Raw genomic sequence first — 24,154 nt, forward strand, 5'->3', positions numbered from 1 at the left:
TTTGTTACATTTACATACAAAAGTAGTTTTTAATTGTTTCAAAAATGTTGTATGTTGTGCTTGTGTTGTTTTTTGTAAAATTTATTAGGTACTAATAAATTATTTTTCTTTTTTTATTTGCTACATTGTTACATTGATTGCCGGATTGATAATTAATCAGTAACCTTAATATCAGTTTTAAAAAATTCAGCCATGGCTTACTTAAAATTTGGAAATATTTAGACCCCTGATTTTTGAAATTTGCTATCCCCCTAATTTACTGTGAAACCCCCTAATAAATCCCCTAATTTGCTCTGAAAAATGAAAATATCTCGAAAACTAATAAAAGACATAAGAAAAATTATACAAAAATTACAGTACGGTAACAGTACGGATATTCTTGATTATTTTTTTAGTCTGGATTTGCCCTTGAGTGGCTCTCCATTTCTATTGATGATTCCTTATCACCCATTTTTAAACCTCGGTTTTCGTAGCATCTTTAGTGACACCACAGAAAGGTTCTGGGTCTTCAAAGGTTTCTCCCGAGCCTTGTTTTACCAACTTATCTGAAATTCCATAAACAAATGTTCTGCTTATTTTATGAAATTAATGATCTCTTGTTTATGTAATTTCGCACCTCTAATAGCTGAGTTGAATATTATTGGGTATCTTATAAAGATGTTAGTAAGTACTATACAGTACAAAATAGTAATACAATACGATGTAGTGAAAAATCACTAAGAAAAATATTTGATTGTTTACTTATTATATCCACAATAGTACATTGTTTACCGGGTAGGAAAAGCTTAACATTCCTGGACGACTGTGAAGATTGCTAAGTCGAGGCGCAAGCCGAGACTTAGCAACACAGAGTCCAGGAATGTGGCTTTTCCTACGAGGTAAACATACTATTTTTCCGCAAATCGTTTAAAATTCGACAGATATTGATTGATTTAAAAAAAACGCGATAATTTTATTCCCAAATAAATGGTGCTTTGAAATTCCTAATAAAATTACTTGGGTTACTATGGAAACGTATTGAGGTTGAATTGTCAAACTTGACGCTTATAAATTTAATTGCTGGTGTTCTGAAAAGTAAAATGATAAGTGATGATGAAATTTCCATTCCTGGGACTCCTCCAGAGCTGGTTGAGGCAGTGAATACTGCTTCATTAGAATTATTGCCAAAGAAATCAAGAGAAAAGTACGAAAATGCATACAGACGTTTTATGGATTATCGCATGAGTAAAAATACGAGTTCTTTCTCAGAAAATGTTGTAATGGCATACTTCCTAGACCTTCTATCATTTATGTAGAACACTAACAACTGTACGGAAATATCATTTCCTTACAGTAAGGAAATGACATTTCCTTACAGTAAGGAAGTCCTGACTTTTTCTTCAAGAAATTTTGACAGGAATGTCAAAATTTCCTGGCGATTTGCGGAAAAGTACATTTTTTTACAAAAAAAACGCTTGGTAAAATAATAAATTATTTTAATTTGCTTCGATGTAAACCTAATGAATATTTATTATTCTATTGTGTTGCTTTGTTAATTTTATACTTCAATTTATCAAAACAAAGATATGCAAAGCCTTGTAAAATTATTCGATGCCTTGTTCTCATGTACAACATCTTGTAATTTTTGATGAGTTGGCTGTGGCTGTAGAAAATGCCGATCAAATTTTTACGTTACCGTGAACAGGTAGATGCCCTAAATAATGTGGCAATATACTTTCATTGCCCACAAAACGTCGCCGGCGTAGCCACTTTCACCTACAACATGCGATTGAAAATTTGATCATGGAATATCTGATTGCGGCTAACTATTTATTTCAAATGTTTGATTGAAGTACAATAAAAAGTCAGAAATAAAAAATATTATTCGACTTTTGTTACTAATTGGAGTTTATAAATAAAAAATGAAGAAATATCAGAAATGTGGAGCTTAAAACAAGAAAGAAAAATTAACTTTTAAGAGACCTAAAAACAGATCATGAGATAAATTGGAACCTATAAAGGAATGCCTTGAATTGTGGAATTATTATTTTCAAGAAGAATATGTTACCAACTGGTCTATGACAGTTGAGGAGTTGTTGAATAACTCATTGCATATCGAGAAAAAATACCCTTTTAAGACATATATTCCACATAAACTAGGTAAATATGGAATCAAATTTTGGGTTATTTGTGACAACATAACATCTTGCACATAGAAATTAGATTTCACGCAGAAAAAGAAACTAGAGAAACGCACCCAGGCAACAACGTTATCAAGATATTAACAAAGGATATAGAAAATTCTTAAATCCTCTCAAATTTTTAAATCCTATTTCTTGGCTCTACATAATACTTCTTTCAAAAAAGTTAACTAATATTGGAATAATTCAAAAAAATACATCACTTTTACAAATCACAAGAATCGTGAGATGTACCCTATGTTTATAAATGCTCAAGAAAAAGCAACCATAGTTCCTCATTGTATTGTCCAAAAAACGTAGACTTGTTACGTCACTAAGAACATGCACAACAATGAAACCATTGACAGTTCTAGCCAAAAAATGAAACCACAAAAGAATGTGTGTGTACTTTGTATGCACGTAAGAAGTTATACTTCTATTATTATGATTTCAACGAAATTAATATATGTACTTAACAGGTTATTTGTATTTTATTTAAATATTAAACTAACTTTCTTTATCTACCACTTTTAAATTTTTTTATTAAAACGATACTTACCAAAAATATATAAAAAAAAACAAAGTATGATTCGTCCGGGCTTTAAACCCGGGACCTCTTGATCTCCGGTCACACGCTCTACCACTGAGCTATATCCCTTTTGCTTTGACAAGTTACAAAATTTCTCATACATACTGACAAATTTAATGGCCAAGTGAAGTATACAAAAATAAAATAAAAATGTATACCATTTTTATTCAATTGCAATGCGAAGGCAAAACAATCTTACTTTTCAATTAGAATACGGAGTGCAGTCCAGTCCCTTGAATCGCGATTTTCGGCTCTTATTGGAGCCTTCATCGGAAGGAACGTAGGCACTGTTCTCCATATTTTAACTGATTCGTATCGAGAGGTTTTTCCACCCATTGCAACTGAAGTGATGATAGTAGGTGGCTAGCGCCACCTGGCATTGAAAGACGAAGTAGTTTTCAATCCTAATAGTAAATTAATAATATTGAAAATATTAAAAATATTACTAAAAGATTTTTAAATTGAAAAATTATTGGTACACTTTCCTGGTGACACCTCCAAGACTTCTACAATTTGCAAGTCAAATGGATGCTGCAGTGAAGACAAGAGGGAAGGAATTCTACACTATGCAATTCACATCCCCCGTCTGCAGCTGGTAAAGTTCCAACGGAAAAATGCACCTAGTTACTCTACGGAGTAATACGACAATAAAATAAAAATGTATACCATTTTTATTCAGTTGCAATGCGAAGGCAAAACAATCTTACTTTTCAATTAGAATACGGAGTGCAGTCCAGTCCCTTGAATCGCGATTTTCGGCTCTTATTGGAGCCTTCATCGGAAGGAACGTAGGCACTGTTCTCCATATTTTAACTGATTCGTATCGAGAGGTTTTCCCACCCATTGCAACTGATGTGATGATAGTAGGTGGCTAGCGCCATCTGACATTTAAAGGCGAAGTAGTTTTCAATCCTAATAGTAAATTATTAATATTGAAAATATTAAAAATATTACTAAAAGATTTTTAAATTGAAAACTTATTGGTACACTTTCCTGGTGACACCTCCAAGAACTCCGTGACACTCCGTATTCTAATTGAAAAGTAAGATTGTTTTGCCTTCGCACTGCAACTGAATAAAAATGGTATACATTTTTATTTTATTGTCGTATTACTCCGTAGAGTAACTAGGTGCATTTTTCCATTGGAACTTTACCAGCTGCAGACGGGGGATGTGAATTGCATAGTGTAGAATTCCTTCCCTCTCGTCTTCACTGCAGCATCCATTTGACTTGCAAATTGTAGAAGTCTTGGAGGTGTCACCAGGAAAGTGTACCAATAAGTTTTCAATTTAAAAATCTTTTAGTAATATTTTTAATATTTTCAATATTAATAATTTACTATTAGGATTGAAAACTAAGTACTTCGTCTTATACAAAAATACTTTAAATATACTTACTATTATTATAAAATATTTTATTCCCGAGGAAGACAAATCCAAAGACACAAAAATTATAATAAATAATACATTTACTAAGAACACTAATATATCCTTTTATATGATATAATATGACTTATTTGCGCTGACAGCGCTGATACATACATATCTTGAAAGATTAGCAACGAAATACATACTGTCTGTGTGCGCATGCGCCCAGCATTATAAATTTTCACTCTCGATCGTAAAGAAGTATAACTTCAAAAATAATTTTGAACTATAATAAAACAAAAAGAGGAAGACAAATACGTAGATACTTGAATAAAATGGTAAGAACATACAGCTTACCCCACGATGACCTATGATTGTTTTTACATGAACGAGGTTAGTGTCTTAAATGCATATGATATAGTGCGGTTATCTTTTAATTCTTAGTGTGGAAGGAAGTGTGCAACTTGGAAATTAATTGGATGGTTATAAAGATGAGAATAAAATCACTGATTTAACAAGCACTGTGACATCAATTCTATCTAAAAATCTGAACCACCAAGAAAAAGTGCGTGGATAACATTTGTCCATCTATGAATTCTAAAAAAAAATAGAAATATAACATCAAAATGTGTAAAGTATAATAAATTTAAAAATTAATAACCATTTTCAAACTCGTTGAAACACGAAACTATAGCCGCATTATATTCTAGTTTAATCAGAGAGTGCAACAAGCACCTCTACCGGTTTCGAAACTTCTTAGTCTCTCATCAGGAGGCACATAATGCTACTCTCACTGATCCAACCAGGACAAACCCCGGCGTGCAGTCACGGATTGCAATGAACGAAATGGCGGGCCCTAGCGGCAACTGCTAGCAAAAGACTAAGTTTTCAATCTAATAGCACATAAAATAATACCAAAAATATTACTCTACATCCCACAAACTGAAAACAATGGGAACCTTCTCTGGTTACACCTCCGAGGTTTCTAAAAGTTGCAAGCCATAACGGATGCTGAAACTAAAGAAGATGAGGGAATTTTACAATTTATAATTCACGTCCCATATGCTCAAGGCGGTAAAGTTCCAACAAGAAGGGTTCCCTTCGTACTCCAATCAGAGTAAACATGTAAGTCAATCGCTTGCAAATTTTAGAAGCCTCGGAGGTGTAATCAGAGAAGGTTCCCATTGTTTTCAGTCTGGTGGGATGTAGAGTAATATTTTTGGTAGTATTTTATGTGCTATTAGATTTAAAACTTAGTATTTTGCTAGCAGTTGCCGCTAGGGCACTCCTGCCATTTCGTTCGTTGCAATCCGTGACTGCACTCCGGGGTTTGTCCTGGTTGGATCAGAGAGAGAATGATATGTGCTTCCTGATGAGAGACTAATAAGTTTCGAAACCGGTAGAGGTGCTTGCTGCACTCTCTGATTGGACTAGAATAATGATGCAGCTGTAATTTCGTGTTGCAACGAACTTGAAAATGGTTATTCATTTTTGATTTATATGTTTACTCTGATTGGAGTACGAAGGGAACCATTCCCGTTAAAACTTTACCACGCTGAGCAGATGTGACGTGAATTATAAATTGTAAAATTTCCTCATCTTTTTGAGTCTCAGCATCCGTTATGGCTTGCAAATTTTAGAAGCCTCGGAGGTGTAACCAGAGAAGGTTCCCATTGTTTTCAGTTGGTGGGACGTAGAGTAATATTTTTGGTATTATTTTATGTTCTATTAGATTGAAAACTTAGTTTTTTACAACAAATTTATTTGTGGTGATCTCATTTTTATGAAACCTAGTTTGTTAGGGGTAGGAGCACAGATTGGAACAAATCATAAGTAAAACACAGTTCGGTTTGAGATGCAGTTTTGAAACGTGAAAACCAAAACGCGCTATGCAACTCTTGGAATTTCCAGATCAACAAATAGATATTTACGTCTGCTCTATCGACTATGAGAAAACATTCGACACTACCAAACATGACAAACTCCATAGAAAGTATTACATCTTCCAGGACTTGACACCATTACTTGATTAAAAATCGCGATATACTCGTCATATTCTTAATAGTAATAAATAGTCCTGTCGCCAGGGGGGGTACAACGGCCTCCTTTATTCAGATGGAGTTACCCTAGTTTTTTTATGTATTTTGACCCGTAGAACACGAATTTTTTGGGTAACAGTTGATTCGGATGTCGATAAGTTTGTTATAAACAAAGAACTTGAGGAATTACATAACAGCGATTTCTCGCAAAACAAAACATTTTTTTGTATTTTTTGGGTCATTCTAAGTAAATAATGTTCTTACAAGTTTTTTCGTAGGATGCATAGTTTTCGAGATAAACGCGGTTGACCTTTAAAAAAATCGAAAAATTGCAATTTTTGAACCCGAATAACTTTTGATTAAAAAAGAAAATAGCAATTCTGCTTACCGTATTTGAAAGTTCAAGCCAAATTATATCGGTTTTAATTACTTGCATTGCTTAAAATTTATTTTTTTATTGTTAAATTAAGCTATAAACACATAGTGTTTCTCGTGGAAATACATGCGTTTTAACGCATGCTACGTAGAAATAGCCTCGCTTGCACTTGTACCTGCTCTACCTACTCGTTCGATTTTAAATGGAAGATCATTGAAAACATCACTCAAACACTATGTGTTTATAGCTTTGATTAACAGTACAAAAATTAATTTTTAGCAATGCAAATAATCAAAACCGATATAATTTGACTTGAACTTTCAAATACGATAAGCAGAATTGCTATTTTCTTTTTTAATCAAAAGTTATTCGGGTTCAAAAATTGCAATTTTTCGATTTTTTTAAAGTTCAACCGCGTTTATCTCGAAGACTAAAAAATTTGTAAATACATTTTTTGCTTAGAGTGACCCAAAAAATACAAAAAATGTTTTGTTTTGCGAGAAATCGCTGTTACGTAATTCCTCAAGTTCTTTGCTTATAACAATCTTATCGACATCCGGATCTACTGTTACCCAAAAAATTCGCGTTCTACGGGTCAAAATACATAAAAAAAACTTGGGTAAGTCCATCTCAATTAAGGAGGCCGTTATACCCCCCCTGGCGACAGGACTAAAAGGTCTAAATTTTAGAATATTAAATTCATTTTACAATTGATTTTGACATTGACTAATGTTCCTAAGTCCGGCAACAAACTTGTAATCCGCGTAAAATTGTAATATACACACAATTAACAATTCCATCTGACATAAAAATAGTAATTAAGTTTTAAAAAGCAGTAGAACTAGGTGATGAATAATATAGATCTGAAATATTCTGATAAGCAGACCACATAATTTAAATTTGTGACCACACAATGTGAAAAGTCGACAAGGATTTAGCAAAAAGTGCATATTGCATGAGAAACTTTGGAATTCACCAATGAAAAACCAAAACCATAAAAATGTATTCATTCAATTTTTATTGGATTCGTCCTTTATATCTACAACAATTATTGCTAGTGGTAAAAAATCAAATCCACCGGTTCTTTTTGTATCCGCATAGTGTTTCTGCGCCATATTGTTTTTGTACTACAAATTAAATGGTACAGATGACAACTATTTAAAATATTCTGCTACACAGACCACACAATTCTACTAACTCGTGATTAGAACAAGGATCAAGGATGTATAAAAATTCCATATCAGGAGAAACTTTAAAGAAATTTGGAATTTACAAATTAAAACCAAATTTATGAAAACTTCTGATATTAATTATTGTTTATTAGATTGGATTAAACCACAATTATTAACTGTTATGAGAATTACAATTTACTATTTGGGTTTAACCGTTTAAATAATGTTAACAATTTTTTATAATGTTTATGTTGGCAGTAGAATCAGATTAATCAAATTAGATGTATCCCAGATAAAAATAATAAAATACTAGTTCACTAAAGGGATGTCAAGAAAAGATGGAGAAAGTACTTTGACAGCTTATTAAATGAAGAATTTGACAGACAGCATGTAGAGTCAACGGAGACAGTAGCAGCAATGGTCACCAAAATAACAAACGAGGAAGTGGCTCAAGCGCTTCAAAAAATAAAGAAAGGAAAAGCGGTAGGACCAGATGATATTCCTGGGGAACTATGGAGAGCATTGGGAGAGACAGGAAGAAGGTGGCTGTCTATTTAAAAGAATTATGGAAGTTGGACAAATGCCAGATGAATGGAGAACCAGTATACTGGTACCTGTTTACAAAAACAAGGGAGATATACAACAATGTACAAACTACAGGGCTATAAAACTGCTTAGCCACACCATGAAAATATGGGAAAGAGTAATTGATAGACGGATACGTGAAGAGACCGAAATATCCGAGCCTCAATTTGGCTTTATGCAGGGCAGATCAAAAACAGATGCAATTTTCATTATAAGGCAGTTGATGGAAAAATACAGGAGTAAAGAAACAAATGCTCATGTGGTATTCATTGATCTTGAGAAAGCATATGATAGAGTTCCTCGAGAGATTCTGTGGTGGGCACTCAATAAGAAAGGAGTCCCTGGTGAATATGTAAAGATTGTGAGGGATATGTATGAGGGAGTAACGACTAGTGTTAGGACAGGTGTGGGAGAGACTGACAAATTTCATGTGAAAGTAGGATTGCACCAAGTCTTTGTGCTTAGTCCGTATTTATTCTCATTAGTTTTGGACCAGATAACAGCGAAACTACAGGGTAACATTCCATGGTATTTAATGTATGCTGATGATGTCGTGTTAGTAGAAAATAATAAAATATACTTAGAACAAAAACTGGAACAGTGGAGGCAAGCTCTGGAGGAAAAAGGCTTAAAACTTAGTAGGACAAAAACAGAGTATTTGGAATGTTCATTTAAAAATGGAGTTACTACAAATAAAATGGTATCTTTGGATGGTGAACTGATTGTAAAAAGCAATTAGACCAGGGCGCATCTGTAAAAATATTAGTACATTTGGACGTTGAGAGGTAACTCAAATTTTTTTGCAGAAATTGCTTGAAAATTACTCAAATAATAATATTTGAGTTATCCTCCCTCTCAAAAAGGTCCGGAACATTTTTTAAATAATCAAAATGTCAAAACATGAAGGAAAAATTCGATTTATTTCTTCGTTTTTTGATTATAACTTTAAAAGTATTAATTTCCGAGAAAAGTTGTACTGACATAAAAGTTGCATAATTAAATTTCCTACAATATAGAATTGGTTAAAAATTAAAAAAAAAATAGTCACCCTTGTTGCAAAATAGCAATAATTGGGAAAAAAACATACAAAAACAAGTATTCGCATTTTACGTTTTTCAACCATTTATGCTACACCTAGGACCTTCATATTTCACACAGAAAAACTATATAATATAGTAAAACAATAATGCAATTTTCATTAAGATCGGTTCAATAGATTTTGCAAAATAAATTTTGCAATCCAGCTTTCGCAAAAACAATTCAATTTTTCAAAATGTTACACGACTGAAAATAAAGCAGATAGCAAGTTGAAATTTTTTTGCTTATAGAAGTGTACTGTGCCTTTCATTTGCAATTTGCAAAATTAAAATCAATTAACCACCACGGCGTCAGGAATTTTTTTAAATAAACATTAATTATTGGTGCTACGCGGAGGACAGCGGATAGTTTGCTCTAATTGGGCATTCCAATGACCTTTGATAATGAATGATACATTTTAATTTTTATTAGATTTCGATATAAATAAATAAATTTGTTTATTGCAAAATAAAAACATATACTCTATCCTTTGAAATAACACTTTTTTAGCAAAAACTTTCTTTGTTCATATATTTTAACTTAGAGAATAAAAATTGATTATTTTTAAACATATGCAATTGTTTTTTTAGGTGTTTCTTGCCTGTTCTATTCTATATTTAACCACGTGTTCTTGGTGTAAGGTTCTATGTATCCAAGATCCTAAGTACTTAAACTTTTTCACTTGTTCAACAAAATTGTTGTTAACTAGTATGTTTATAACTGATGTGTGCCTTTTTGAAATTGCCATTGTTTCAGTTTTTTACATTCACCTTAAGGCCGTATAGCTCCTTCTTGCACTACTTTGATTAACAGAATTTGTAGTTCTTCTTCGTTACCAGCAATCAGTACTGTATCATCGGCGTGCCTGATGTTTTTCACGATTTTTCCATTGACTTTTATTCCTTCTTGTGCTTCATCTAGAGCTTGCGCAAAGCTTTCCTCTGAGTACAAGTTGAATAATAATGGAGATACATAGTATACAACCTTGTCTAACTGATCTTTGGGTGTTTATCCAAATATTTATGGATACGAAAAAATTATTAGGGTAGCAATAAATTAGTGACAAATGGGTAAAAAATATGGCATTTGTTAAATTGGATTCCGCTCATATCTAACTAGCTTAAGGATCTTTTTTAATTTTTCGTACACAAGAGCAAAGAGATGACGGTTCTCAAAACGTTTCTAATAGACTCATTAATATTCAATTCAGCGGGATCATATTGTTCGAGGTGTGTAATATTATACGTTGTCAGTGATAAGTGAAGAAGCCTTCTTATTAAATAATCATAGAACGGCACATTGACATTCTCTTCTATAATACACGAACACAATAAATAATTAGGTACATTTGCATCTTTCTTCGTTTCGTATATTGCGCAATTTAAACGAAAATCTCTTGACTTAATGTCTTAACTTGAAACTTGAAAATAATAAATGAATGCCGGACCTCTATACGAGGACCTTGACTGTGTGCGAGTACAATTCATTAATAACCAACCATCAACCTACCACTCATGGTACTCGAAATCTATATTTGGTTACTTTCACTGAACAGGTCTTGGAATTTCAGTATTTCTTAACGAAGGCATTTGGTCTCGAGAACGCTGACGTCATTATATTCGTTGTGTTGGGTATTATGATTTAGACAAATATTTACCAATATAGACAATTTACAAGAACTAGCCTTGCGTATGTATTACCTATATTATACAGGATGTTGTTTAGGAAAACACAGTAGTGATGTCGTAGCTGAATTGTATGTTTGTATTCAGTAGAAAATCATTATTTTTAGACAATTTTTATTTAATTTTAGCCATTCTAATTTATTATTCATCGTGTTTTGAAAAAACATTATATTTAACATATCTATCAGATTTGTTTACCTTCCTTCATTTAGTGCAATATGCGATATAGATCTAAGAGCACGAGGATTGGACATAAGGCAGAATTATACCAATATTTATAAAGGAGAAGTAAGAGACTGTAACAACTATAGAGGAATATCTCTACTGGGTACAACATACAAAATTTTAACAGCACTCATTAGACAAAAACTCACTCAATTTATAGAGATAACCATTGGGGTACTACCAACAAGGATTCGGAGAAGGAGAAGACAGATCCACTACAGATTCGATCCACATAATTATACAAAAAATCGGGAAATGCCACGAATACAACATAGAATTTTACACTCTCTTCATTGACTTCAGACAAGTCAAAAATGACTATAGATGGACTGGAGCTAAAGTAACAAGAGAAGAAGGTAGCACAAAACCAACTGCAATAAAAGCAGGAGTGAAACAAGGCAATTTCGTGCCAACCACACTATTCAACTAAGCTGTAGAAGGAACAGTCAAGACCAGCGGAATTAAATTATAGCCCACTCCTCAACACAAAAAGAAGCATATGCAGACGACATAATTCTTACGGGAAGAGACAAAAAAATATTAAAAGAAGCATTAACAACCCTGGCAAATGAAGCACGAAAAAAAAGATCTAGAAATTAACGAAGGAAAAACAAAATATCTACTCTGCTCTAGAAGACAAAACAACAAGACGAGAAAAATCGAGATAGAAAACTACACTTTTCTATTTAAACAATCTAAATATTTGGGAGTAATTGTAAATGGCAAAAATAAGAGATTGGGCAAGACACACAGAGAGAAGTAAAAACGACTAATTACTAAACGACGATTAAGAAGAAGGTTATTAGATGGAAGTCAGAAACCGAAAGACCAAGAGAAGACTCAAAGAGAGAGAGGCGACCAGGTCATGAGGCACATCATAAGCCTGAAAGTGAGAAATTGGAGAGAACTATGCACATATCGAAATGTGTAGAAGAAAATAGTAACGAAACCAGTAGTTTAACAAAGTCATACAATAAACTTTGACAATACTTAAGAAGAATGCGGAGTGATTCACCGCAATAAGCGAATCAGAAAGCTCTAAGAGCAGCAAATATTCCATACGGAGTGAAAAGCCTTGATGATGAATAGTATAGATACGCCTTATAAATCCAAAACCTACTACTAAAGAAAAGTTTCTTCGTGAAATAATTAAAGAGCTGTAAGAACATACAGGTAATAATTATCTGCCTAAGCCTAAGATAAAACTTTTACAAAATTCTATTTTCTGATTATTTGGTATGTTGTACCCTGTATTTTAAACTAATTTACAGTTTATGCATATTTAGTCTTCAAATAAGCATTTCTCTTTCCAGTAGCAGCTTTGCTGGAAAAATTAATAATTTAAAGTGCCCATTCAGGCTGCCGGTTGTAACTTGGCTTTCCCATTAAATCGCTTACAATCCACTAGCACAATTGCCAGTGTTTCTTAAAATAGTGCCATAAACACAGTGCCATTTACCACTCTACCCTATCTAAATTCTAATTGTTTAATTCCTTTATACCCGTTCGTCCGCTCAACGGGTTGTTTCCATAAATAGAGTAGACTGTGGACAAGCACCGTTAATATGCAACTCAACTTGGCGTTTATGTTTTAACGAACTTTCCTGCACTTTTGGAATAATAGCCAGAGTCAGAACAGAGTGAAAAACTCATCAGTCGCCTCCAACGATCAGTCGTTTGCTCAAATTGGCTTTGTCTCTAGCGGTGGAAAATAGTTAAGTGGAAGATAGCACGAACGCATTTTGAGATAACGTATTTAATTGAAAACAACAACAGCAGATAAACTAAAAATTGAAAATAAATGACAAAGTTAAATTTACCTTATTAAAGACCGGCTTAAGTACTCGTATATACGGTACATCTTTTGACCCCAAATCATTATAGACCAGGGCGCATCTGTAAAAATATTAGTACATGTGGACGTTGAGAGGAGACTCATATTTTTTTGCAGAAATTGCTTGAAAATAACTCATATGATAATATTTGAGTTATCCTCCCACTCAAAAAGGTCCGGAACATTGTTTAAATAATCAAAATGTCAAAAAATGAAGGAAAATTTTATTTTTCTCTTCGTTTTTTGATTATAACTTTGAAAGTATTCATTTTTGAGAAAAGTTGTACTGACATAAAAGTTGCGCAATTCCTACAATATAGAGTTCGTTAAAATTTTTAAAAATTGTCACCCTTGTTGCAAAATAGCAATAATTGCGAAAAAACGATAAAAAAAGAAGTATTCGCATTTTACGTTTTTCAACCATTTATACTACAGTTAGGACCTTCATATTTCACACAGAAAAACTTTATGATACAGTAAAACAATACTGTAAATTTAATTAAGATCGGTTCAATAGATTTTGCAAAATAAATTTTGCAATCCAGCTTTCGAAAAAAAAAATTCATTTTTTCAAAATGTTACAGAAATTATTAATAAAAGAGTTACACCTCGTATAAAATTAACAAACTTGGATAACTGGTGGTTGCATCTTGAGGTTTAGAGTATGCACAGATTTTTATCAAGAATAACTTTTTTTCCTAAAATTATTAATAAAAGTTATTACATGTCTAATAAATAAAAATGATGTTCGGAATCAGTAATTTAGGAAAATTTCAGAAATTTTTTTTTCAAGTAGAAGGCTGTTATTGCATATTTGAATATGGTTTTTCATTACAAATAACTTTTCATAATAAAATTTTTTGATATTTTGAAATATAAAGGTAGTTTGCTCTTGAGCGAAATTCATATTTTTTGACATGCCTCGTATACTGTTGACAAAATTTGATATCTGATGATTGCATCTTAGGTTTTAGACTATGCAGAGCACTTTATAAAGAATGACTTTTTTTCGTAAAATTGATAAAAGTTTCACATATGGTTCCAAGTTACGCAGACACCCTGTAATAATATAATTCCATATTTTATAACTTTGATAATAAATGTTATTTAGGCTATGATTATGTTCAAAATAAAAGAGCTAAAAGGAACTACAACGTTAACAGGATGTTATTGTCTCATATGGTCAATGGTCCTCTAAATTTGAGAAATCCGCAGAGTGCTACCATTTAAATGGGTGCGTTTTTGAGAAAGGGGGGAATTAGTCGCTAGGCACAGGGTGAATTAGGTTCTATGCACTTTTGGTACAAACACGTCTACAGGAAAATTGTTCCAGGTTAAATTTACTATCGAAATATCACATTTTAAAATAAAGAATATTTTTTTACACAAATATACTCAAAATAAAAGCAAGAAAAAAGCACAAAAGAAAGCAATTTTGTTTTTTGCCCCATAACTTTTTTCCACAGGGATATAGGTATAGGCATTGCTTCAGAGAAAAATAACTTCCATCCTTCTTCTTTAAAATGCTGAGCTGAAGTCTCTAAGATTTACAGTTTCCAAAATACGATTTTTCAAAGTTCGCCGCTCACAGCAGTTTTGGACCATTTTCCTCATTATTTCGCATTCTGTAACTTTTTTCTGCGCATTTCTAGGTATATCCAACGGTACATTTAGTAGAAAGAACAGTTAATTACCTTTAAAATGGTTTATGGTATAAGGTTGTACGACTATTTTTAAGCAAGTTTTGCTTTTTCAAGTTTTTATTATTTATTTAATGACTTTTGATATTTTTTATGATTATTTTTAAAATTTTTCATTATGACTTTTTTTCTTGTACATTTAGGTACGAACATTGTGATATAAAAAAAATCATATTTTCTTTACTTTAAAATATTGTATTGCAAAAAAATTCTAGGACTATTTTTAAACAAGATATTCGTACGATATCCAAGGGTATCCGTAATTTGAGAAAAATTTTAAATTGTTTTATTTTTTTTCAATTAGAAGAATATAATTGCATATTATAACATAATTTTTAATTCCAAATAACTTTTCTTAATAACACTTTTCGATATTGTGAAATATAAAGGTACTTTACTCTTGAACGAAATTCATATTTTTTAACTTACCTCGTACACTATTGATAAAATTTTATATCTGATGATTGCATCTTAGGTTTTAGACTATGCAGAGCATTTTATTAAGAATAACTTTTTTTCATACAGTTAATAATAAAAAAGTTTTCCATATTAATTATGGTTCCAACTTAGTGGGACCTATTGCATGTGTATATGTCACATTTGGAAAAACATATCTTGTTTAAAAATAGTCCTAGAATTTTTTGCAATACAGCATTTTAAAGTAAAGAAAATAAGCTTTCTCTTTTATTGGACAATGTAAATACCTAAATATACAACAACAAAAAGTTATAATGAGAAATTTAAAAATAATCGTAAAATATATCAAAAATCATTAAAAGTATAAAACTTTGAAGAACCATATCTTCATCCTTCTAGTATAGATCATTTTAAAGATAATTAACTTTTCTTCCTACTAAATGTAACTTGAATATACCTTAAGCTGCGTAGAAAAAAGTTACATAACAAATTTGCGAAGTAACAAGGAAAATGTCCCAAGATCGCTGTGAGTTGCGAACTTTGAAAAATCATATTTTGGAAACTTTACATCATAGGGACTTTTATCAAACGTCAGTTTAAAGAGGAAGGATGGAAGTTTTTTTTCTTTGAAGCAATGCCTATACCTAAATCCCCATGGAAAAAGTTATGGGACAAAAAACAAAATTACTATCTTTCGTGTTTTTTTCTTGCTTTTCTTTTAAATATATTTTTGTGAGAAAAAATATTTTTTACTTTAAAATGTGATATTTCGATAGTAAATTTAACTTGAAACAATTTTCCTGTAGACGTGTTTGCACCAAAAGTGCATAGAACCCACCCTTATTCGCCCTGTGCCTAAGGACTAATTCACCCCTTTCGCAAAAACGCACCCCTTTAAATGGTAGCACTCCGCGGTTTTTTTATACTTAGAGGTCCATTGACTATATGAGACAATAAAACCCCGTTAACGTTGTAGTTCCTTTCAAAATACATAATTAATAGCCTATTAATAAGTTATCAAAATTTTATTTTGTCTATGCGGGCCATAAAGTGCACTTATAAGCCAGCACTGGCATAAAGTTCCGTATTAGATACCATTAACATATATAGACTATCATAAAGACTATTATTAATATTCAGCTCAGCAGGGTGCTATTGTTGGAGGTGTGAAATAACATAAGCAACGGATCATTTCATAAAACAGATAGATCCCTTGTTTATAAAATTCCACACCTCTGCCAATAGCGCCCTGCTGAGCTGAATATTAATAAGTTAAATGAGTATGGTACTACCTTACTATTATGTAGTTGGTAACTAAGCATTAAAAACACAGTAATGTCCTACAGTTTATCCCGAGGTTTATCCCAATCCCCGTCATCAATTTTGGCGTCATAATATAAGATTTGAAGATTGTCGCGAATCACTGCATGCAGGCACGTAGCCAAGGGAGGGGTCTATGTGGTCTGGACCCCTCCCAAAACTGCATCGGGCTTTGTACCAAGGCAGCAAGTTTATCTCGATGTTATTATTATTTTTAAAAAAGTGAACGTAATTATTATTATTTTTTACTAGGATTATTTCTGTTTTTATTCAGGTACAGATTAACTTATATCCAATTTAAAAATCAGATTTAGCAAAAACGAAAGTATTCTGTCAATATTTCAAATTCTTTTAACTGCATTTGCCTCTACAGAAAAAGCAAAATTGCTAGAAAATTTGAATGCCTATTACTCCCACGATACTTCCCTTACTGCAATAAAAGCTGAATATATGTTATGGTGTAACTGTAATATAATATCATCTTTGGAACCAAATACCGACGTTCTCTACGCAATAGAACATTGTAATAAAGATTTTTTTCTAAACATTTACAAATTCCTTACAATTTTGACAACTATAACGGACAGTGTAGAACCTTCGTTCTCAACAATGAAGCGAGTAAAAACTTTACCCAGAAACAAGATGGGAAACGAAACACTCAGTTTCTTGGTTCTTTGTTCAGTTCATTGGAACGTCGAAAGCCAGATATATATAGATATCAAATCATCATTACAGATGTCATAGAGCTAATAGCATAGCTGAAGTGAAATTGAGCGGGCCATGTAGCCAGAATGGAGAACGGTGGTGGATCCAAAAAACTACAGTGTGGTGTATTACAGAAGAAGGTAATTATAGAAGTAGTAATTACAGAAAAAGTAGAGGTAGACCACCTACATGATGGCAGATATCTTTAAAAGGGTTGCTGGGAATTGGTTGCTGAAAGCCCAAGACCGACAGAACTGGAAGAAATAAGGGAAAGCCTATGTTCAACTTTGGATGCATAAGGCTGGATGATGATGATGATGATGATATATCAAATAACCAAAAATTATTGGGTCGACAGCCCCAAGGGTAAGACCAGGTGTACTCTTTTCTACGGAATCCAATACTTCGTTAGTAGTCACTAACATCATCAGGGACGCTAAAATGATATTAAAGATACAATGGTGAAATCACCTATTAAAAACAACGTACTTTACTAGGGTGAGACTGTCGTCATATGGATGTTACATCTTAGTAAAGTAATAAACACTTGTTATTGCAGTTTTTAAAATATTAAGATAATTTTTTTAAATTTTGTATATGGATCTAAAATTTATTCTGAATATTTTTTCAATACCCTACCGTCTAATCTAACAAAAAATTTGAGTTGTGTTTGGGGACCGTGCAAGTATTACGTAACGCAGGTTGGGGGGGGTTAAAAATCTTCAAAAATTGCGTTACGTAATACGTGAACGCCCCATTAAGGTGCGTTACGTAGGGGGGAGGGGGGTCAAAAATCTTCAAAAACCGCGTTACGTAATACTTGAACGCTCCGGACCCCCCTCAAGAACATTTCCTGGCTACGTGCCTGACTGCATGCACATTTTAGTTAAATCTGACAGTTGTCAGAATATTTATATTTCCCCGAAAATGTCAGAATATTTGCCCGAATAATAATATTTAAAATATTTTAACGAAACAATAAATAAATATAGAATACAATTTCACTATACAATGTTTGAATACACCAATGACATAAAATATTTATATTTACGTCGTTGACAAATTTCTAACCTAGAATTACAATTGTCATTTTATTCGTTAACATTGTGCAAGTACCTACTGTCACGATAGACTGATACTTTTGTTCCAAATTATCTTTATTCGCATCATGGATTGGTTATCTATTTAGAGTATTGAAATTGTCAAACAATTATACATATAAAGGGTGTCTGCGTAACTTTGCACCATATGGGAAACTTTTTTAATATCAATTTTACGAAAAAAAGTCATTCTTTATAAAGTGCTCTGCATAGTCTAAAACCTAAGGTGCAATCATCAGATATCAAATTTTGTCAACAGTATACGAAGTATGTCAAAAAATATTAATTTCGCTCAAGAGCAAACTACCTTTATATTTCAAAATATCAAAAAAAATTATTATGAAAAGTTATTTGTAATTAAAAACCATATTCAAATATGCAATAACAGCTATCTACGAGAAAAAAAAATTTCTGAGATTTTCCTAAATTACTGATTCCCAACATCATTTTTATTTATTAGACCTGTAATAACTCTTTTATTAATAATTTTAGGAAACAAAGGTATTCGTCATAAAAATCTGTGCATGGTCTAAACCTCAAGATGCAACCATCAGTTATACAAGTTTGTTAATTTTATACGAGGTGTATCAAATAATATGAATTTAGAAAGAATTATTTCTATATTCTTTCTAAATTCATATTATTTGACACACCTCGTATAAAATTAACAAACTTGGAAAACTGATGGTTTTATCTTGAGGTTTAGACCATGCACAGATTTTTATGAAGAATAAGTTTTTTTCCTAAAATTATTAATAAAAGAGTTATTACATGTCTAATAAATAAAAATGATGTTCGGAATCGGTAATTTAGGAAAATCTCAGAATTTTTTTTTTCACGTAGAAGGCTGTTATTGCATATTTGAATATGGTTTTTAATTACAAATAACTTTTCATAATAAAATTTTTTGATATTTTGAAGTATAAAGGTAGTTTGCTCTTGAGCGAAATTAATATTTTTTGACATACCTCGTATTTTTTTTTAGCCTTTTTTCTATTCGAAATGTCGAATAAAGGCCTCTCCCATTTCTCGCCATTCATCTCTGTTGGGTGTGAGGCGTTTCCACATTGGTCCTGCGACTCTTCTGATGTCATCGCTCCAGCGCATTTGAGGTCTTCCTCTTGGTCTCTTCGCTTCGTACGGTCGCCAGTTTCCAACTTCCTTGCTCCATCTACCATTTTCGAGACGTTCGTTGTGTCCAGCCCATTTCCATTTTAATTTAGCCGCTTGTTCCACGGCATCCCTTACTTTTGTTTTGTTTCGGGTTGCTTCGTTTGTTTGCCGATCTATTAGTGAGATACCAAGCATCTGTCGTTCCATGGCTCTTTGAGTTTTTCTAATCTTGTCCATGTTCATTTTTGTGAATGTCCAGGTTTGAGCTCCGTAAGTGTGAACGGGAAGGATACAAGAATCGAACACTTTGGTTCGAAGGTATTGTGGTATCTTTTTGTCTTTTAGTATATATGAGAGTTTTCCGAATGCAGCCCATCCCATTCTTACTCGTCTGCTTATTTCGGTAGTTTGATTTTCTTTGTTTACCTTGATATTCTGACCTAGATATATATATTCTTTTACATGTTCCACTTTTGTTCCTTGGATGGTTATCGTTGGTTGATCATCTTTGTTAGACATTAGCTTAGTTTTGCTCAAGTTCATTTTTAGTCCTTTTTTTAAGGATTCTCTATGAAGCTCATCGATCATCACCTTCAGTTCTTTCCAGCTGTCGGCTATTAGTACCACGTCATCTGCATATCTTAGGTGGTTTAAATACTTTCCATTTATCGAGAGTCCCTTTGTTTCCCAATTTAATGATTTAAAGATGTCTTCAAGTGCGGCAGTAAATAGTTTTGGAGATATGGTGTCTCCCTGTCTTACTCCTCGGTTGATTTTGATTGGCCTAGTTTTCATGTCGTTATCCATCGTGACTACCATTTCAGCATGTTTGTATATATTATGTATTAATATCCTATAACTAGAATCGATTCTGCTATTGACCAGTGCTTCCTCAATAGCCCATAATTCTATGCTGTCAAAAGCTTTTTCGTAATCTATAAATGCTAAGCAGATTGGTAAGTTGTACTCGTTAACTTTTTCCATTAGGATCTTTAGTGTGTGAAGATGGTCGCATGTACTGAAGCCTTTTCTAAAACCGGCTTGTTCTGCTGGTTGATATACATCGAACTTTGTTGTCAATCTATTTGTAATTATTTTTGTGAATGTTTTATAAAGTTGTGATAGTAGTGATATTGGACGATAATTTTTCAGATCTGTATTGTCACCTTTTTTGTGTATTAAGATTGTGTTAGCAGTATTCCATTCCTTTGGTATGTTTCCTTCAAATAGGCATTTATTGAAAAGTATTTTTAGGTATCTGATAACTTCTTCACCGCCGTCTTTCAGCATTTCTGCCAGAATTCCATCGTTACCCGGTGCTTTATTTCTTTTCATTTCTTTAAGTGCATTTTCTATTTCTGCTTCGCTTATTTCGGGCATTAATTCAGAGTTTACGTTTGTTATTTGCCTTTTCAGATTTTGCTTTGAACAGTCGGGGGGATCGTTTTTTGAATGGTATAATTCAGTATAGAAGTTTTCAATTATCTTCGATATCTGAGCTTTGCTTGTTTCTAGTTGGCCTTGTTGATTTTTTATAGCTATAATATTTTTCTTGCCTAATTTCGGTTTGGTATATTTCAGACTTCGATTTTTCTCTATCACTTCTTCTATATGGTCTTCTTGCTGGTTTCTAATGTCTTTTATCTGTTTTCATATGGCTCGGTTAAGTTCCTTGTATTCTGTGGTATTTCTTTTGTTTCGTGACAAGAGCTCTCTTCGTTGTTTCAGCATATTCTGCGATTCTGCACTTATTTTGGATTTTTTATTTTTATGACGGGTCGCTATTTCAGAGCTGGTATTCAATAGTTCTTTTGTTATAACTGAGTTAATTTTATTTATGCTGAGTTGTTCTAGATTCAGTGCTTGGGCGGTTTTTAATTTACTAGCATATTTTTCTTTATCGGCTTTTAGCTTTTCTGTATCTATTTGTGTCGTGTTCTTAAAGTTAGTTCTACGTTTGCTATACCCAATTCTTAGTTTAGCTCTAACCATTCTATGATCGCTTCCCAGAGAGACCGAATTTATTACTGTTACATCTTCTACGATATCTTTCTTGTTACACATGATGTAATCAATTTCGTTCCGTGTTTTTCCGTTTGGTGATAACCACGTCCACTTCCTTTGCGGTTTTTTCTTATAAAATGTGTTCATTGCAAAATATTTGTTGCTATGTAGGAAGTTCACAAGGGTTTCTCCTCTATCATTTCTAACACCATAGCCGAATTCACCAATATAGCTTTCAGTTTCTTCTAGTCGTTGTCCGATCTTAGCGTTGAAATCTCCTATTATTAGTGTATAGGTGCTGTGATAGCACGTGTTGGTTTCTATTATTTTCTCGTAGAACTCATCTATCTCTTCATCGGGATGTGTTGAAGTTGGGGCGTACACTTGAATAATTTTTAGAGTGATTTTTTCGTGTATATTCATCATAATCATTGCAATTCTTTCCGAGATTCCCACATATTGTTCTATTCTACTAGCATATTTCTTAGAAACCAGAAATCCTACGCTGTTTAGACTTTGCTCATCGTGCCCTTTGTAATACAAGATGTTACCTGATTGCAATGTTATGCGCTCTTCGCCTTTCCTTTTTTCCTCTGCCAGACCAATTATGTCCCAGTTCAGGTCCTTTATTTCTTCTTCTAGCTCATAGATTTTCTCATCTTTGTTTAATGACCTTACGTTGAGTGTTGCTATATTCAAATTTGTAGTTTTTAGCGATTTCTTGCTTCCCCCAGATTCCGTGAAGCTGTCCTTTTTTATAAAGGAGTGGGACTTGCCAACACTGTATGACTTACCCACCTGGGGACCTACTCCTATCGTTTTAGAATTCGCCATAGTTTTGGGGAGGTTATTAGCCTTAAAACACCGCGCTGGCCAGACGTGTTGGTGAGTGTTTAATCAGCCGTCCATTCTGGATCAGACGCTGTTCGTAGCCGCCCACTCTGGATCAGACGCTACAATTTGTGATCCTATACTATCCCTAAAATCAAGGGTTACCAGCTCCGCCATCTTCGCCGTACCGAAAGTATTCTTCTTCGCCTTGGATGCCGTTCTGGACTTCATCCGTGACCCTGGACAAGGGACCCTTAGCAGGTGCTAGCTTCCCGGGTCAAGAAGCTCCTGGAATCTGCGGGGGGCAGGGATTGATTCACTTTCCCTGTTAGGACTATCCAATAGAATCCAGAGGACTCCAAAAGAGTTCCTACCCGCTACCCATATACCTCGTATACTGTTGACAAAATTTGATATCTGATGATTGCATCTTAGGTTTTAGACTATGCAGAGCACTTTATAAAGAATGACTTTTTTTCGTAAAATTGATATTAAAAAAGTTTCCCATATGGTGCAAAGTTGGACACCCTGTATAAGTATAAGTCGCTTTAATATGGAAATACCTTTTAACGAATACATAATTTTCGAAGTTCTATGTATAATAATCACGGACGTACGTTTTTTTTCTGTTACTTCGAGCTTAATAAGTTAGAGCGAAATCGACAAACTATGACGCACTGCAAAAAGGGTTTGGGATAACCTGTACAAAACAGACATATTGTATTGTATCAGTTGTATGACATAAAACAAGTAATTATGTTCCTAGTAGTAAAAAAAATGTTGATATTCGTTAACGTATTCTATAATACAAATCCCCGATATAATAATATCTTGTGTGAGTTTTAATTAATACAGCTTAATAAAGCATAAAACTTTCCCATACGTAAAATACGTGCATCCAGAGGAATCTTTAATAATATATATTTATTTCGATAATAATACTAATATAACTTATCAATAGCGAAGAATCGGACATGCTTTCTCAACTCACCTTTCATCAACAGAGATGCGAAAGAAAGTAGCACAACACAGCTATTCCAACACATTTCGAATAATAATTTAACACTACAAAACCACTAATCACACCAGGCATAAACAATTAATAAATTAATTAGAGATTCGATAATTATTCTCACACACGAATCACACGCGAACCAAAGATATTTTCGTGCCTAACCTAGCATTGAAATCACCAACATTTTTCGACGTTTTAACATCATTAAGATGGAACAAGTACCACTATGAACACAAACTGGTTTATTCAAAAAGAGGAAGTAGTTATTGTCCGAAATTGTTATTGTTTTCGAAGTATTATTATCATTTGTTTATTTTTTCAGCGGAAATAACGACAGCCATACTCGCAACACTGCGCTATGGCAAAAGCACGGTACGAACTGACAGTACCGCCACCGCCAGTACCGCGTATCGCGCAACGCAAGGTGAGGTTGTCAGTCGTACCCGTACCAGTCTCAAGACAACAATTTAGGGTCCTAAGCACAAGAGTTTATAGCCGATGTCGCTGGATATACCAATATATACGTGGTACGAATGAATGGATTATTATTAATTTATTGATACATATTTATACTTCTTCCTCTTTATGAATAGACATGACTCTGTGTGTTCAATGTCCTTCCAGTAAGTTCTCGTTCCATCGTTTTCGTGGTCTTGGTTGGGGGTTGTAACGCTCCCCCATTTGGTTGTACTCTGAGCTCTATACGCTTAACACCATTACTATTCCATATCCCCAGAGACCATCCAGTAGTTGTTACCCCCCCCCCTTCGGATCATCCTCGTTACACCGTTGTGGAAAGGTAATTGTTTATTCTTTCAAAATATGTAAAAATATACAGAGC

The 24,154-nt window shown here is 33.2% G+C and overlaps 1 protein-coding gene across 1 annotated transcript in view; it reads right to left on the reverse strand.

Annotated features, from left to right (window-relative positions):
• Positions 1–23,699, reverse strand: part of LOC126879894 (tyrosine kinase receptor Cad96Ca) — a 153,815-nt gene extending 130,116 nt beyond the window's left edge. The window contains exon 1 of the mRNA XM_050643238.1: positions 23,290–23,699. Coding sequence (XP_050499195.1) covers positions 23,290–23,344 — 55 coding nt within the window. The 5' untranslated portion in view covers positions 23,345–23,699. The remainder of the gene's footprint in view (positions 1–23,289) is intronic.
• Between the last annotated feature and the right edge of the window lie 455 nt (positions 23,700–24,154).

Source organism: Diabrotica virgifera, chromosome 2 (assembly GCF_917563875.1).
Source record: "Diabrotica virgifera virgifera chromosome 2, PGI_DIABVI_V3a".
NCBI classification, from domain to species: domain Eukaryota; kingdom Metazoa; phylum Arthropoda; class Insecta; order Coleoptera; family Chrysomelidae; genus Diabrotica; species Diabrotica virgifera.